Below are 17,453 nucleotides of genomic sequence, written 5' to 3'. Positions count from 1 at the left end.
AAGTGCGTGCAATAGTCACTTCATGTTCAGATTTCGGCTGCCATGTGAAAGTGCTGATGGAACTTTGTTAGTCAGCGATCGTCGAGTCCGATGTTAGAAGGTAGCAGCAAGTATTTGGCGATGAGGATGCTTTTCGAGAGTCTGGAACCGCGATGATAACTTGTTTCTCGTTCTGAACGGAACTACTATTGCTGGACATGAACTTGGGCGGTCGAGTATACTGTTTATAGTCTTGACATGAAAGTTGCGGCGAGCAAATTGAGAGTCAAGCAATGCACTCATAGAGTCAAGTAATGTATTCATAAAGTCAGGCAATGTATTAATAAAGTCAATTAATGTACTCATGTCTTATTTTCTTTAGATTTTCCTCTTTTTTCACTCGCATTTGGTCCACCTTCAACGGGTTTGCCTGGAATGCATTAAAGAGCCATTCTTCATGACCAAGCTCGGAGCGGAGGTTTTGGACGAGGTTCATGGCGACTTAACGACAATACACTCCATTCGAGTCATGTCTGTCTAGACTTGTCTTCTTTGTCTTCGGCATGTTCAAGTACAAGTACAAGTACAGTACTGCCACTCCAATCGAGCTGTTGCAGCCATCGTCCAGCAGACGGCGATTCTGATGATTTGCATGGCTAAATATCTGGGGTAACTGAAACACCCGAGTGCAATAAATACGCAATAAGTACGCAATATATACACAATCAGGTACGCAACAAGTACTCAAACCTGTGAAGCAATTGACTGTAGCCAGCAACAAGTGTACTTGTACATCCAGAGACTCGTATTGTATCCGTATACAAATATATACTCAAATTACACAGCACAAGTACTTGTAACCCAGACCACAATTCTCCGAAGCAGCAACGGGATTCTTTCTACCATCTATCATCTCAGTCAGGCCGTCTCCAACCAGTTAGACCGTCCCTATAAGCACCCGGTATTTTCTACTCTTGCTCCCCCAGCAACGATAACACTTACAATGCGTCGATTATGCAGTCAATTTTTCGAAAAAAAATTAGTGTGTACCAGCCCCGCTGCCCCAGATCCGGTTAAGCTCAGTTGGGTAGCAAATGTGCGAGGATGCTACCAAGAGACAAACAGTACTATAGTGCAATATCGCTGGCTCGATTGACACTTTTGTCATTTGCAATTTGAGAGCAATCTCACCAGGCGGCACTTCAACGCGACACTTCGATTAGCTGCAGCAGAAGGAGCTTTTTTCCTGCATCTTTCAGTATTTGGTTCAGTGCAAAAATAAACCTTTCTTTCACATCACCTACCCCAACCGCGAATCGCCCCATCACAATCATGTTCACACCATTGAAAGCCTCCTGTGGTGCATTCATGCTCCATGAAGCCACAGACAACTACCTATTTAGCAACGGCCGGATTCTCGGAGCGTCATCGATCCTCTTTGGAGGCATCCAGCAGCTCCTGACCGACCCCATCAACGCTATCAAAACCTCGGGATCGGTCCACGTGCTCTTCGGCATGCTCCTATCTGGAGTGTCTACCTACCTCTTTACACCCATCTTCCTGCCCAACTACTCCGCCCACGTGCCCTGGGCTCCGTTTGGAACTTACACTAACCTGATTGCCGGACTGCTGGTAGGTTTTGGAACCAAACTTGGATCCGGATGCACCTCGGGTCACATGCTGTGCGGTCTCTCTCGAGGCTCTGAGCGATCCTTTGTCGCCACTGCCACCTTCTCTGCCGTTGCCATGATCACCGCCCGTGTCGTGGGCTCCCTTCCTTCCTGCTACGATGCCACTGGCCAACAAGTAGCCTGCCACCATATTGCCGAAAACTACAGCGCCGAGCTCCCCTACCTGGCTGGTCTTCTGGGCGTCATTCTGTTGCTTAGAAACCTCATCCCCAAACTCAACTTGTCTCTCCAGACACGATCCACCCTCTCGGCCATCTTCTCCGGCTTTGCTTTCGGCACCGGCTTGCTCGTTTCTGGTCTGGCTGCTCCCTCAAAGACGCTCGGCTTCCTCGCAGGTCTCCCTCCCAAGTTCGATCCTTCTCTGGCCCTCGTGATGCTCTTTGGTGTTCTTCCCAACGCCATCTCCGCCTGGAAGTCCGGCTACTTCACCAAGGTCAAGCCTCTGCTGACCGGAGACTTCTCGCTACCCACCGCCAAGGACGTGACTCCTCGTCTTGTCATCGGAGCTGCCATTTTCGGTGTCGGATGGGGTATGGCAGGTATCTGTCCTGGCCCCGGTATCCTTGGATCTTTCCTTGACGGTCTGCGAGGACTCTCATGGCTCGTCGGCTTCCTTCCTGCCTACTATATTGCCAGTCAGATTTAACCGCGCAATTGACGACATTGTAGATATATTGATCAATAGTACAAAAAAGCTCTACAAATACCAATTCACTGCCATAAAATTCATTAACATTATGCATTAATCATAGCCTCTACCGCACACTCAACAGAACCTCCAAACAGGCATCAAAAGTCGTAAACGAAACGCCAGAATTCACTCCATATACACACTTGCTGGTCACATGACACCCTGGCATGTTAGGATAAGAGCGGATCTCCGAGAAGGGGAATCGCACATTGACATCAGTTCGACTCTGACCTTTGTGAGTCAACAATTTGATGAAAAGCTCAAAGTGACCGTCAGAAGTCACATGGTATCGCGAATTAAACGCCAGTTTGATTTCCGACAGTGCATCAAAGAATTGGGTCACGTGGCTCCACGTCTTTGTGATCCCCGCAATGGTCTCTTGTCCCAGAGGCAACAGCTTGACCGCATCTCGCTTGTCGTCGGAAAGTGACGACTTAGCGGAAATGGCGACCACGAGATTCGAGTTACGTGACACAGTCATGCACAGATCTCGGGACTCGAACACTGCGTCTCCGTTGGGTTCGAATCTGGCGAGTTTGAGACCCTTCTTCTGTTCGGTCTTCTTGAGCTGTTCCTGGAGCTGCTCAATCTCTCGGAAATCAATGTGTCTGTTATCCAGCAGTCGTTTCTGCTGTTCCATCAACTGCGTCTTAATCTCGTCCTGTTTCTGGACCTCCTTGGCCACCTCAGACTCCAGTTCAACCACCGTCAAGTTGACCTGTTCCAGCTTATCAACTAGAGGCATGAGTTGCTGCTGGACTAGTTGCAGCTCCGAGCACACCTGTCGTTTGAGCTCCACGTCGGTGCTGAGGTTCTTGAGCTGGGTGAGCTGGGAATTGGACACGTCCAACGACTGTTTGAGATCAGCCACCTCAGTCGAAACAGTCTCACTCTCTTGATCAATAACTTTCAGATCGGAACGCAGAAGATCTCGGTTTGTCGCCAGGCGTTTATACAAGTCGATGGAGATGCTCTTGCGCCACTCGTACCACGACTTTCGTGCCTCCACTCGGTAATACTGCTTGTCGAGAGCAAACTGCTTGTTCAGTAGCAGCTTGACGCCCGAATCGGCACTGGTGTAGTCCACAAATATAGGTGGCACGTCGTTCAACGTCTCCTGATCAAGTTGGGCAAAATTGGCACTTCGAACCTCAATATCCTTGCGCAGATGCTCAACAGCCCAGGAGTAGAGCTGGACATGAGGATGCAGGTACGAATTGACAAGATACTGTGCGAGAGAGCACTTTGAGACATCGGGGTTGGGCTGGCGTTTACCAGGCAGCAGAAAGTCGTCCATGAACTGCATGTCGATCATCTGAAGGAACCTGGTCATGGTGAGAGAGTCAGAGGGGACAGCAGGGGATCCAAGGTCGCCGACTCGAGACAGAACGCTCTTGTGGTCACGCGACACAGAATTACCAATCCTGGACCCGAATTCTGCTCCACCTCGCTTGACCTTGACTTTTCGAGGAGTTGACAGAAGCTCAAACCGGTGTCTGAGAGACATGGGGGCGGTGAGATCCATACCGCCGTCATCGCCGTCCTCAAGTGACCGCTCGGGGGTCTCATCACGCGACAGCTCCGAGAACGGTCGCTTTCCAGGCGTAGACAATTTGGTAGTGGCAGGCGTGGAGAAGGGAGTTGAGAATTGAGTACCAAAAGTGCCACTATTTGTAGCCACCGTGACGCCCTGTTTGACTGGATGATGGAACATGCCTTCGTGATCTCCTCCTCCAGCGGAGTCCTCTCGTTCTGTGGTTTCAGCAATGGCACTGAGTGGTCGGTTACGATACTCCGGAGTAGAAACGTCGTCGGCGAGAGGGATGATCACGTGAGCCACACGACCATGATGGTCAGGCACGTGATCATCTCTCGGGGGCTCCTCGAGAGGCTCCTCCAGGGACTTCTCCATATCATCATTGCGCATCTGAGACAACAATCGTGTCGACGAGTCCAGTTGCTGTCCAAACGTGGTGAACTCGTAGTCAGTGTGGTCGTCACGTGAGACTCTTCTGTCACGTGTCAGTTTTGATTTAGGTGATTTTTGACCTTCATCAGAAGGTTCAGTCTCTCCTACTTCGATGTCACCTACCTCAATGCCACCAGGAACAGGACGAGTGACATCCAAACCGGTGCCAGTAGCTGTAGAACGAGTCATATTAGTGACGTTGGTGATGTTTGTGTTGGTGAAAGACATGTTGTCATCCTGGGCAGGAACTTCAACGGGTCTAGTAAAGGACATGTCCACTTCCTCTTCTTGAGGAGCGTCAACCGGATGAGTGAAAGACATTTCCCCATCGTCTTGCTCATTGGGTACCTCCACAGGTCGAGTAAATGACATCTCAACTTGACCATCATCAAGAATATCAACAGGACGTGTAAAGTCCATAGCTGATGTATCTGGAATTGTAGGAGTATCAGGAACAGTAAATTCCATGGCCGAGGTCTCGACAACAGGACCAGAAACAGGTTTCACAGGTTTAGTGAACTCCATAGAGGCGTCTTCGGTATTGGTGGCGGGAACAGGCATGTCAACAGGACCCGTAAAGTCCATCACCGAAGTGTCGGCGTTGGTGGTTGGAGCGGCTGCTTCTGCTGATACAGGCATTGCAGGGACAGTAAAGTCCATGGCCGAGGTGTCATCAGGTCTAGTCACTGGGACTGTGAAATCCATGGCAGAAGAGTCAGCGGTAATTCCAGCCACCTCGGTAAATTCCATGTCCGCCCCATCATCAACTCGACGTCGTTTGATTCCTCGAGGAGTATCGGCAGTATAAATGCTTCCTCGTCGGGGAACATTGGTGAAAGACATGTCACCATTATCATCCGGGATATCCGCTCTAACACGAACAGGCGCAGGAGTAGCCGGGATGGCAAACTGAGCACTATCATGGGTTCTTCCACCCCCAGGAACATTGGTGAAGTCCATGTCAAAGTTGTCCGCAACCTGTGACGTTCTAGGACCGTTGGTAAAGTCCATACCTGGAGATTCCCTTGCCATGGATGACCTGGGAACATTGGTAAAGTCCATGGACTCGTTTCCTATCTCCCTCACCCTGGGACTGCCTCCAGGAGACAATCCAGATCGAACGAGAACCTCCTCAGACACAATTCGAGCCACCGAAGGAATGGAAGCAGACGCGTATTCCATACCGTCTGAATCATGTTCGGAAATTCGACTCAACGCTCGTGTCCGCATCACCGAGTCGTCTAGTCTTCGGACATTGGTGAAATTCATACCGCTTTGGTCAGCAGCCCTAGCCTCAGCAATATCGCGCGCAAGGGTCAAATTGGTAAAATCCATCTCACCGGAATCGCGCGAATTTGAGCCACGTGACCCAAACGAGTCGCGATTCTCTTCTGAAGTGGTCCTTTCACCTCTCGGGACATTGGTGAAATCCATCCCATCGTCCTCTTCGGCTTTAACAGGACTAGCAAGACTCGTGTCATGAGAAGCGACGACGTTCACAGGCGGCGAGTCACGTGATCCACTATTTTCTCGCAGCCCAGAAATTTCTCTCAATCCCGACTTGTCTCGAAGAGCCACTTCTGTAAGCTCCATCTCCACCTCCCCAGACTCATCTTCCTCCACGAGCGTGTTTGTAGCCACATGGCCCAAGATGGAGTTCCTATCACGTGCAATTCCCAACAGTAATGAATCACGCGCTCCACTCTCACGCGACTTGCTCATTGCGCGCTGGAATAGCTCCTTGAAACTCGTTTTCACCACATTGCCACCCTTGTGGGCGGGGTTGGATAAGTCACGTGACAGATTCACAGAAGCATCGTACTCCCGTGACTCGGAAAACGACTCGCTCGCGGTAAACGAGTCACGTGACGGCCGGAAGTTGCCAAAGATGGTGCTGAGCGACTGACGGTGGTTGGCATCGCGTGCAGTAGCGGCAGCAACAACAGGCTGATCACGTGAAGTTGTTGAGTCACGTAAAAGTGCTGGGGTTGTTGTTGATGTAGTTTGTCGTAGGGCCTTTGCCTTGTCTTCCTTCTCCTCCCTGACCCTTTCCCTTTCATCCTTCCAATCCACGACAGCTCCAAAACCTGGCTTGGAAAACCCGCCGAACGACGACTGGGTCACATGAACGCGTTCCTGGTTCGACGCAAAATTCCTCAGCGGCGTGAGGTTTTCGAAAGTCGTCATTGTGGCCTCTGGAGCGAAAGATACCCGTCGTTTTGATCTGTTCAAGCTAGCTCTTGAGGCCGACGGTGCGGTTGAAGTTTCGAACGGAACTCCGATGACAGTGTTGTTGTCATCTTTCTTGAGGATTCCGCCTCGTTTTCTGCGTGGCAGCGGTAGCGTGAAGTCCGACATGAGCAGTGTTGTGTGGATGAGTAGTGTTGTTTCTGAGTTGATGATGTTTCTAGATATTTTGAGTTTGGTGTTGTTTTGATTCTGCAGGAGCGCTGAATCTTATCTGGGGAAATGGCGAGAAGCGAAGAATCGTGAAAAGTTGTATTTTGTACAATAATGGGAGCTTGGAAAGGTACAAGAGTTGATTAAAAGTTTTATTTGAACGTAAATTATTGCTGCTGTTGAAAATTGGACAATTTGGACAGGTATTGACTGTTGAACGTTGTACTTTTTGTATTGTTAAAAGGCGAGGGAAGATGAAGATCTAGGGGTGTGTTTTTGGGGAAAGGAAGCGATTGATGCAGGTTGGAGAGTTCACCTTACTTGCTCATATGAATACTAAAGTTACTTAACAAATTTCTGCTGTAGTTCCTGTTCTTCCTGTGTTTCAAGTGGTTCAAGAGGTTTTGATGACCAGATGAATAGGATGGTTCGGCGAGAAGGAGATGCTGAAGACAAATTGAACGTGGAATTTGGATAAAGAGATATGATGATACTGTATCTCCAAATGAACTTCTTAATTGGATACCATGGCCACATTGTGCTTCAGGAACAGTATGATGACTCTGTTGAGGTAAGTGAATAGAGGATGGTTGATTCGGAGTTGGTCTTACAAAAGGTCAAAACGAGGCCATAAGTACCGTCTTATCGTTTTGATATTGTACAAGTAATATTTATTGCGGCGAGTCCCCTTTTAGATAGGAGATGTGCCAGTACAATATGTATGTACAGTACATACAGACTGTACTTGTACTGGTACTGTGCTTGAAGGTGGTGAAGGTGGGTGACAGCATCCTGCTCTAAAAATTAGCACTTTGAGAATATCGACAAGCTTGCCAGATTGCTCAAGGCGCTCTTTCAGATCTCTAGAACTCCGCCAACTTTTCGGGGAGAGACATGAACAATATCCTGTATACCACCCCTATATACCATCCTCAGTTCTTGTATACCACGAAGCAGACGAATTGATCAAAAAGGATCAGAGACCATCAACAGGAATATTGAACAGTTCTCATCCATGACAATACCTGCAAAAATGGCTGTTTCAAGTTGAGCTATGAAAAGTTGTCTCTACAAGTACAGTACGGCAGTAAAGTAACATCAAACAGTCATCATTAAACACATTACATCACACACAATCCTGCTTAATCAATAAATAATCCTATCCTTTCCTTCTGCTCTTCTCCTCATCTGTCTTTGGTCACTCGATGTGATCTCCTTTTTCTTTTCAACCTGCGCTTTCGAGGCGCGTGAATATCGCGGTCAGAATCATTTCCACGCTGCTTATCACCCGCACCCACCTCGCTCGCAGCCTCCCATCTTTCTGTCTCCTCCAGAAACCGATTCATATCTGCCAGAGGATCCATTTTGGCCTTTGCCAGATCCGGGTTCATTTTGTTGACCCGCTTGTTAACCCTCTCCGGAGGATCAACTATCTTGTTGAAGGTTTGCAAACTCCCAACAGCCGCTTCCTTCCCGCCCTGTTTAGCTTCAACTACACTGTCGACTAAACCCGCCCGCTGACGCAGCACACAGAACCTGTCCAAACGTTCGGACTCAAGCTTGGAGTCACGTGACTCGAACTCGCGCTGCTCGTCACGTGCCACCCTGGCCTTGTTGGTCTCTTTTCCGGGATGGTACGACTTTTTGGTCGCCAGTTTCAGACCCATATGGTGTGAGTAAGAAGTGTTCAGGCGGGGCCACTGCCGGGTAACCGGGACCCCCCACCAAAAAAACAACAAAAAAAAAAAGCAAAAAAAAAAGCGTTCCAGTAGCCGCATGAAGAGCTCTGAGTTTATTTTGGAAAAAAAATAGGACATATTTCAGAGTCCGAAAAAGGGGGGTGGATGAATTTTTAAAAATCTGAGAAAACCATGACAGTTGCAAGAAGCACCAATTCGAACTCGGACCAAATTTACAGATTTTACAGGACTCGCAAACAGCCATTTTAACCGACTCAGTTCACCAATAACCTTTTTGTCATGTTACACTGGGCTGATAAATCGTGTGCACTCACGGAACTACAAGTAGTGCCAAAAGAACGATGAGGAGAGCTTGCGAGAGAAGCAAACAGCAATTCCCACGTTATAGAGTCGCTTTCAGCGCCCGAGAAAGTTGCTCCTCCCTTATATCTCGGCCGCTCATCGATATACGGCAGTTCCGAGGGTAGCCCGGGACAGGGATCCAGGTCAGCAGGTTGCAGTGACAAATCCAATTTTCAAGGTGATTCCGGTCACGTGGCAAAAAACTAAGTAGACTGTTGGACTCGCACGGGTCTGCTTATCAAGATAGGGTCATCTGGGGTCGTTTTTGGCCAAGATCCACAGTCCACAGCGGGTCTTTCTTCCGGGTCAATCGATCCTTATCTATATGTTTATTGTCATGTATGCATGTTGAACGTTGTACTTGTGAGAGGGGGATCAATGAGGCTGAGTTGAGGAGCTCTGGAAAAAACAAAACCACCAGCATGTTCTCCCACTCACGGCGAATCGAATGCACTTTTCAGTTTTATTGTATCTCCATCTCACGACCCGCAATCGCGACTCTCCTTCCCCTGCTTATGTCAAGGTTGATGATAAACTTCGTCCTGCAACACTAATAAAAATTTTTACTCCCAGCGTCTGGCACTACATAAGCGCCCCCTTCCGCTATGCTGTTTCGGAGGGAACCTCCCCACTTCCCAAAAAACAACATCTTCGAAACACGCCAATCTACAAGATGACCCAGACTTTCAAGGACCCCAAGGATGCCCAGGCTTTCCTCTCCACCTACAAACAGAAGGACGGTCTCGATGTCCACTCTCTGATGGACTCCTCTGTGCGAGGAGGTCTCACTTACAACGATTTCCTCATGCTGCCCGGCAAGATTGATTTCCCCTCTCACGAGGTGTCGTTGGAGACCAAGCTGACCAAGAAGATCACCCTCAAGGCTCCCCTGGTGTCTTCTCCCATGGACACCGTCACCGAGTCCGAGATGGCCATCCACATGGCTCTGCTGGGTGGTATTGGTATCATCCACCACAACTGCTCTGCCGACGAGCAAGCCGAGATGGTCCGAAAGGTCAAGAAGTACGAGAACGGTTTCATTGCCGACCCCGTTGTTGTCTCCCCCAAGCACACCGTCAAGGAGGTGTTTGCTCTCAAGGCCAAGCTTGGCTTCGCTGGCTTCCCCGTCACTGGTGAGTATCCGACACTGGCAGATCTTCCCTTGCTATAGTGATGATCTTACAACTTTCGTTCTACCGAATGACTTAACCGTCTTGGGGAGATGTTTTATTTTATACCTGACTCTTTTAGTGCCACAAGCGCTTTTTTTGCCACCGTGAAACCAAACTAACTCAGAAACCGGATGCATGTCTGGAAAGCTCGTGGGTATCATCACCTCTCGAGACATTCAGTTCCTCGACCTCGACGACACCCCCGTCGGTGAGGTCATGACCCCCGGTTCGGAGCTCGTTACCGCCCCCAAGACCATCGGTCTGTCTGCCGCCAACGACCTGCTCAAGAAGTCCAAGAAGGGTAAGCTGCCCATTGTCGACAAGGAGGGCAACCTCGTTGCTCTTCTGTCTCTGACCGATCTGCAGAAGAACCACGACTACCCCAACTCCTCCAAGTCTCCTGAGACCAAGCAGCTGCTCTGTGGTGCCGCCATTGGTACCCGGCCTGACGACCGAGAGCGACTCGAGAAGCTTGTTGCCGCTGGCCTCGACGTTGTCATCCTCGACTCGTCTCAGGGTAACTCCATCTTCCAGATCGAGATGATCCAGTGGATCAAGAAGACCTTCCCCGACCTGCAGGTTGTTGCTGGTAACGTTGTTACCCGAGAGCAGGCTGCCTCTCTCATCGAGGCTGGTGCTGATGGTCTCCGAATCGGAATGGGCTCCGGCTCCATCTGTATCACCCAGGAGGTTATGGCTGTCGGCCGACCTCAGGGTACCGCTGTCTACTCGGTGACCCAGTTCGCCAACCAGTTTGGCGTCCCCTGCATTGCCGACGGTGGTGTCCAGAACATTGGCCACATCACCAAGGCCGTTGCTCTTGGTGCCTCTGTCGTCATGATGGGTGGTCTGCTTGCTGGTACTCTCGAGTCTCCCGGCCAGTACTTTTACCGAGACGGCCAGCGACTCAAGTCCTACCGAGGCATGGGCTCCATTGAGGCCATGGAGAAGCAGGATAACAACGACAACGCCGCCACCTCCCGATACTTCTCCGAGTCCGACTCCGTGCTCGTTGCCCAGGGTGTGTCTGGTTCCGTCATTGACCGTGGTTCCATCACCAAGTTCATTCCCTACCTGACTGCTGGTCTCCAGCACGGTCTGCAGGACATTGGTGTCCGATCTGTTGCCGAGCTCCGAGAGAAGGTTGACAATGGAGACGTTCGATTCGAGTACCGAACCGCTTCTGCCCAGCTCGAGGGTGGTGTCCACTCCCTGCACTCTTACGAGAAGCGACTCCACAACTAAGTGTTGTGAATGTTGTATAACACGTAAAACATCTAGTCACTGCCATGTATATGTAAACATACTAGAATTGAATATTATTGATTTGAGCAACTGAGTGAGAAGGGTAGGATGACAGGAGATGCAATTGGTGTAAACTGAGTCCATAGGAAGTGATAAAGTGATATCTTCTTCTTTGGCGCATGGAAGAACCTGGTAGGATCGTGGCGCTACCATAGTAACAACGGGTAACGGAGAATCAGGGGATGGATAGATATTTCCACAGTCACTGAGAGCTGATAATGTCTTGGACTCGACCCTCGGCCATTGTAGAGATATGATGAAAGATAGCTGACAGAGCTAGACGTGATAGTCTCGGCTCATTCATTTGTTTCCACAAGTCAGATCCGAGTTGTCACGTATTATCTGGGAGTAATTTTGACCTGTTCACCCTTGATAAAGTAGAGATACTCCTTCTCGTCGACAGTCACGTTGGTCGGCCTGGTACCCCTAGACACATGCAGAGTACCGGTTACATCTTCGGCTCGTCCAGTAGGCAGCGGTCTCAGGGTGATAATGTAGTTCGTCTGGTGCAATAACTGGATTCCGAGATTGGTGTGGTTGGTAGCCAACAGAGAGGAGTCAGTTTCCAAAAGAGGTGAATCGGCCTGTATCAAGCAAATGACGGCCTTGGATACCTGCTGAATCTGGAATATCGTCTTGACCATGTCCTGGACTTCCATGGAACCTTCTGCAGACCACAGATCGGGGTTCTCCAAAATCACGACAGCGTCCTTGTCCGCGTACTGGCACAGGTTTTCGGGGTTCTTGCCCAGCAGCGACACAATTCTCACATTGGGCAGCGCCTGCAGCTTGATTCCCTGGCGTCTGAGAGCCTCAATGTAGAATTCCTCGTCGTTCATGCTGGTGATGAGTATCACCTTGTCATGGCGTCCCAGTCGCTTCACAAACTGTGTGAGGATCCAGGAGCCGTTGACATCGTTGGTGGCGGTTACCAGGCCAAAGGTGCGGTCTTCAATCAGCTTTTCACCCGCAAAAATGCCAAAGTCGTTGAAGGTCGTCATTGTGCAGGGGAGTGAGAAAAAGAATTGAAATGAGAGTTGTCAGGTATGAAAAGTCAACTACATGCAGATAGGTTTTTGTTTAGACTGGGGAATGACTGGGTTCGATTCACCAGTGGGACAAATATTAGTTCCTACGGAGGGAGTACCTGGAAGCTCAGGATGGTGGCGGCATTATATTCGTACGCGTCGGAAACCACCCACTATTTTGGCTGCTCATTTCAGGTACTTTTCCTGGACATTTTGCGGTGTTAATATCTCCTGCGAACTCCCTCGTCAACTCAGGCCCTTGCACATCCATGGGTGAAGGTTATAAAAATATAAAACTATAAATATATAAAATTATAAACTATAAATATATAAACTATAAAATATATAGAAAATATATAAATATATAGAAATTTTAAAAATATATAAAATATAAAAAATTATAGAAAATATATAAATAAAAGAATAAAACAACAAAAAACAACAACAAACAAACGCTCTTCTCCATGTCTTCTCCGGAGAAATCGAGTGATCTGGGTCAAAGGTGGGTCCCGGTGGCATACTGCACAATAATGACGTAGATGGTGAATAATTTCTTGTTCACGGCAAATTCAGATGGCATTTCCAGTCAGCCCGCTGAGAACTATAGTTGACAATTAGTTAAGAAGAAGGTTGGGCTGGGGGTTCATTTTCACTGTTCCAGATGTCCCACAGAAATGCTAATGGGTTTTATCGATAGGCAGAATTGAGTATATCATAATATGGTCTTAGTTACCGTTTTCAGCAACATATATACGGAGTTGGATGGCATTAAATGTTTGTACGGTGGGTATATTTTGTTAAGATTCTAGTTGGTTTCGACCCAGAGTCTAGATTGTAGAACATAGTCCGTAGACTCTATGAACGGACAAAGGAGAGAATTCAACCACAATGGAGCCATATGAAGGTGCTTCTGTGCTCTCAATTGCCCATCAAGAACCTCTGATGTCAGACCACTCCTCAGTATGAGAAGAGGATACTTGTCTACCTCAATGAAGAGCCATTTGCAATAAATCCCGTGACTTGAAAACAATGTCTAATGAAAGCAGTTCTATCAAGTGATCGCTGTTTCTCACCGTACTCGTACTCTACTCGTACTCTGCTCCGTACTCTAACTTACTCTGCTCGTACTCTACTCGTACTCTACTCTCCTCTCCTCCGTCCATGTATGTCTGATATCATTAACCCACCTCAACTAAAACCAGCAATATCATAAGTGTCAGTCCAATGAGAGAATCCACCATCCTGTTTTGAACCATAGTCTCTGAACTGACATGTCTATGGTCAAAGGTATTGTAGTATACGTACCTTGCAGGGATGTGGACATGCTCCTAATAACTACACATCGTCAAGAGCCATCGCCGTCAGATACCAACTTCAGGTTGTAACAAGTATCATGCCATCGTCTCGTCTCTCATCGGTTCGTTGACAGATTCCGGAGACCTGCATATAGTGTACATTAGTATAAATATTTTACGGTTCTTTTCCCTCGAGACTCCTTTTGACTCTCTCACTGTCTCCCTCGTCTATACTTCCTCTCTTTACGTTACCCACTCCTCTTCGCGACTCTGTGGTAGCCACAACAGACGGCAGTTGAGTAGTGGCAGTAGGAGTATCACTGGGAGTAGTTCCAGCCGGCGTGCTGCTGCTGATGCCCTCCACCAGCTGGTAAACATTGTTCATGCGCATGACCATGCGTTCGTAATACCGTGACAGCACCTCCACCTTGGGCACAATGCGATAGTCGACTCTGACGAGAAACTCCACTTCCAACAGATTCAGCTCGGCCTTTGAGATACCTCCGACTCGTGCATAGTGTCCATTGGTGCGGAAACTGTCGCAGAGACCCTTAGATCCAACCATACACGTGGTGATGAGGAAACGATGCACCGTCAACGAATTGATGTTGAAGGTGGAGAAGGTGCGACATAGAAAATCTATGTAGTAAATGACGGTCAGCAGAATTGATTTTTCCAGCGAGCAGAACCGCACGATTCGAATGAGATAGTCCTTGATGGAGATTCCTGGTGGACTTCGCGAATGGAATCTGGTCAATTGGGCAGGATCGAAAGGAAGCGCGTCGTTGACAGACACTAACTCCTCCAACATGGAAGACACCAGAATGATGAGATGTTCTATTGGGCAATCGAAGAACGACTGTGGCAGCAGAACATGCGATGATATCGATTGCTGTGACGTGTCCTCCTCGCTTTCGTCAATGTCTTCTTCTTCCCCAACCTCGTCATCAATTTGAGTCGTTTGAACTTGTCCGCGTCCATTCTCACTCCCCAACCCCGTTGTACTTAGAGCGCACGTGACCTGGCCCACGCCACTCTGCCGATGCTTGGATGGATGCTCCACAGTCGTAGCTGTTGGTTCCGTAATCAAACTGCTGTATTGTTGTTGCTGCTCCGGTCCCGGTCCCGGCTGCGGTTCCGTCGGCGGCGCCTGTGGCTGTGTCTGTGTCTGAGCCTGTTGCTGGGGTAACGGAGTGGGCTTCACCTCCCGCTCCATCCCTTCATCTTTGTCTTCTACCCTTCGAAACGGAGAAGGCTCACCATACGCCATCATTGTCCGCTGTGTAGATCTGGAGTGGTGCTGTACTTGTGGCTGAGAGGTAGGTCGGTGTGTCGAAAAATGCGTTCCTCCAAATCACGTGATTTTGTATTCCGCACAAACAGCACTATACCCGCTAGGCTGCTTTCTCGGAACGGTTGTGTACTGTAGGGGAGAGGATGAGTGTGTGGTGGGTGGTGATGGAGGTGGCCAACACTATGCATGACGAGATATTGGCGTGAGTCTAAATTTCAGTCGGACAAAGGCTGGTAGAAGGACGAGGAGTAGCTTGATCGGAATTTTGAAGCCGGATTCGGACTCGTCGCGAGCCTGAGAATGCCATCATTTGTTCAGAAATCAATTTTGGACAAAAACCAACCCCCCGAGAGCCACACCTCGACGTCTACACTTTTGAGTGGACAATTTTTGTGCGTCTGTTTTTTTAACCTTTGCATGTTTTGGTTCTCGATGTTATGGCCGGTTGGAGGGGCGGTCTGGAGGGGCATCAAGGCGACCGAAAACGGCCCCCAGCACCTCCAGACTCAGCTCACGTGACAATATGATTGATATCCGTCGAAATCGCCGTCGAAATCGGTCCCTTCAGTGTCGTTCTACGTCTTCTCCGAAACCTCCTGCATCCCATCGTATGTACATACAGAACTTGTACATGTATGATAGGAGGAGTGGGCAATGGTTGTTGGGCAGATAGGTAGGAGATGTGCATAAGTTGGCGAGCGGCGTTTCAACGGCGTCATGTCGGCCCCAGTTTTCGATTTTCACCACTCGATTTGCCCCACGGGGTCACCCACCAGCACCCCTACTGACTCTCTCGATCTTGAGTCTCCAATGTTACCGATTCAGTTTGAAGTCTCAAATTTGGGACAGCAACTGTGAAGCCGTGGGGGGACGTATTTCGAATTTGGAAATTGGTAAATATGTAGAATCACACACAGATTCGATCGAAACAACAACCAGCCAGATTGGAAGCCGACAGCCCAAGAAAAATGCCCTGCAACTTCCCATCCACTCATGTCGGCACGTGGGACAAAGTTCACAATACGCTCTGTCTCCCATCACGTGCTAAGAGATCGACACTGTGCTCTGGAACGGTTGCACAACGTATGTATGTGCCACAAAGGCCTCCAACGGGTTTTGGGACTGGGTTGCTTATGTTGCCCGCAATTGCTGGGTTTCTCGCATCGTCTGAGCATGCACTAAACCCCGAGATGTGGGATAACGGTTTTGCCAAGTTGTCGGATAACGGTCTTGCTGGTACGAAAATGGAGCTGAGTAGCTAGCGGTTCCGATGAAGGAGGTGTTTTCACGCAGCGTTGATATCGGTGATCGATGGCGATATCAAGGACGAACAAGAGAGGAATGTTTTTTATTTCTTTTTTATTTCTGTTTTTTTTGTTTCCTATTTTTTCTGTTTTTTTTTTTCCCTATTTTTTTCAATTTTTTTCAATTTTTTTCAATTTTCAATTTTTTCAATTTTCAATTTTTTCAATTTTCCCAATTTTTTTTTCAATTTTTTCAATTTTTTCAATTTTCAATTTTTCCCAATTTTTTTTTTTTCTAATTTTTTTCCAAAATTTCCAAAATTCGGATTTGTAAAGTATTGTCCAAGTGTAATACTTGGATTTTGTTACATTTTCAGGAGTGACATGGATTTTATAGCTCCAAAAAGGCTTCTTAATATTACTACAGGATTACAGGATTGACAACACTGCCGTCTTTTTCCTCCGGTATAATACACGTTATAAATATATACAATGCTGTAGCTTGTGTGTGACAATATTGACATGCCCTTCACTTCTTGGCGTAGCTGACAATGAGCTTCTCGCCGTCAATGTCAGCTCCCTGGCTCTTTTCCTTGGCCACCACGGCCTGAGCCTCGGTCTCAAACTCGGCAAAACCAACCTGACGAGCAGGCACAAGACGCACTTCCACGTAGCCGGGCAGATCTGAAAACAGAGCAGCCACAGTATCTTGGGAGGCCGACTTGGGAAGGTTCTGGAGCAGCAGAATCTTGTGCACGGGGTTGTAGGTGGTTTCTGTGCTTGTCTTGGCCTTCTTTGCCGGCGTTTCGGCTGTTCTGACAGGTTCCGCACGTCGTTTGTTGGAATCGGACAGCTGTTTGAGCTCCTTCTGAGCCACTCTTGCTCTCACATGGGCGTCCAGCTCCTTGTCTCCCTTTTTGGCCATCGTGGCATCACTGGGAGATTTGGCGTATGTCACCTCCACTACGGATCCCTTCAGACCGTCCACCTTGGTGCTGTTCAACGCTGAGATGGCAGACTCTGCCGAGTCAATGCTATCAAACACCACAAATGCCTGCCCTCTCAGTCGCAGATTCCCATGGGCCACCACATCCAGCACGTCGCCGTACTCCTTGCATATCTCCTTCAGTGTCGTTTTGAGGGTTGGGATCTTGATCTTCTCGTTGATGTTGCGAATGTATATTCTGGGTTAGTAGTTGGTCGTAGAGGCGCGGATCTTAGCTGTGTATCAGAATCCAGCATTTCGCTTCAAATCAAAAGTACTCACGTCTCGCAAGGAGCTATGGATGCCATTTTGTGTGTGTTGTGTGGATGGAAGAAAAAGGTGGTGATGTTGATGCACA

General features: G+C 48.5%; 8 protein-coding genes across 8 annotated transcripts; 2 read left to right on the top strand and 6 right to left on the bottom strand.

The window, feature by feature from the left end:
- Positions 1-1,311: 1,311 nt before the first annotated feature.
- Positions 1,312-2,316, top strand: YALI1_D27235g (uncharacterized protein; the record flags this gene model as incomplete). Its single annotated transcript, XM_503118.3, has 1 exon — positions 1,312-2,316. One exon carries the CDS (start codon positions 1,312-1,314, stop codon positions 2,314-2,316), a length of 1,005 nt encoding a protein of 334 aa, XP_503118.1.
- A 109-nt stretch (positions 2,317-2,425) lies between these two features.
- On the bottom strand, positions 2,426-6,688 carry YALI1_D27181g (uncharacterized protein; the record flags this gene model as incomplete). The annotated part of the gene is made up of 1 exon (XM_503117.3): positions 2,426-6,688. One exon carries the CDS (start codon positions 6,686-6,688, stop codon positions 2,426-2,428), a length of 4,263 nt encoding a protein of 1,420 aa, XP_503117.3.
- A 1,226-nt stretch (positions 6,689-7,914) lies between these two features.
- On the bottom strand, positions 7,915-8,547 carry YALI1_D27163g (uncharacterized protein; the record flags this gene model as incomplete). The annotated part of the gene is made up of 1 exon (XM_503116.3): positions 7,915-8,547. The coding sequence occupies one exon, from the start codon at positions 8,545-8,547 to the stop codon at positions 7,915-7,917; it is 633 nt and encodes a 210-aa protein (XP_503116.2).
- Positions 8,548-9,445: 898 nt separating this feature from the next.
- YALI1_D27148g (uncharacterized protein) lies at positions 9,446-11,189 on the top strand (the record flags this gene model as incomplete). Its single annotated transcript, XM_503115.2, has 2 exons — positions 9,446-9,905; positions 10,069-11,189. 2 exons carry the CDS (start codon positions 9,446-9,448, stop codon positions 11,187-11,189), a joined length of 1,581 nt encoding a protein of 526 aa, XP_503115.1.
- A 36-nt stretch (positions 11,190-11,225) lies between these two features.
- YALI1_D27133g (uncharacterized protein) lies at positions 11,226-11,549 on the bottom strand (the record flags this gene model as incomplete). Its single annotated transcript, XM_068282804.1, has 2 exons — positions 11,226-11,477; positions 11,532-11,549. 2 exons carry the CDS (start codon positions 11,547-11,549, stop codon positions 11,226-11,228), a joined length of 270 nt encoding a protein of 89 aa, XP_068138905.1.
- A 38-nt stretch (positions 11,550-11,587) lies between these two features.
- YALI1_D27126g (uncharacterized protein) lies at positions 11,588-12,250 on the bottom strand (the record flags this gene model as incomplete). Its single annotated transcript, XM_503114.3, has 1 exon — positions 11,588-12,250. One exon carries the CDS (start codon positions 12,248-12,250, stop codon positions 11,588-11,590), a length of 663 nt encoding a protein of 220 aa, XP_503114.2.
- A 1,497-nt stretch (positions 12,251-13,747) lies between these two features.
- On the bottom strand, positions 13,748-14,845 carry YALI1_D27100g (uncharacterized protein; the record flags this gene model as incomplete). Its single annotated transcript, XM_503113.3, has 1 exon — positions 13,748-14,845. One exon carries the CDS (start codon positions 14,843-14,845, stop codon positions 13,748-13,750), a length of 1,098 nt encoding a protein of 365 aa, XP_503113.2.
- Positions 14,846-16,639: 1,794 nt separating this feature from the next.
- Positions 16,640-17,403, bottom strand: YALI1_D27074g (uncharacterized protein; the record flags this gene model as incomplete). The annotated part of the gene is made up of 2 exons (XM_503112.3): positions 16,640-17,294; positions 17,378-17,403. 2 exons carry the CDS (start codon positions 17,401-17,403, stop codon positions 16,640-16,642), a joined length of 681 nt encoding a protein of 226 aa, XP_503112.1.
- Positions 17,404-17,453: the final 50 nt, after the last annotated feature.

The sequence above is a fragment of the Yarrowia lipolytica genome, chromosome 1D (assembly GCF_001761485.1).
Source record: "Yarrowia lipolytica chromosome 1D, complete sequence".
In the NCBI taxonomy this organism is placed as follows: Eukaryota; Fungi; Ascomycota; class Dipodascomycetes; order Dipodascales; genus Yarrowia; species Yarrowia lipolytica.
Note: the sequence above shows the minus strand (reverse complement) of the source record. Positions and strands in the feature narration are given on the sequence as shown.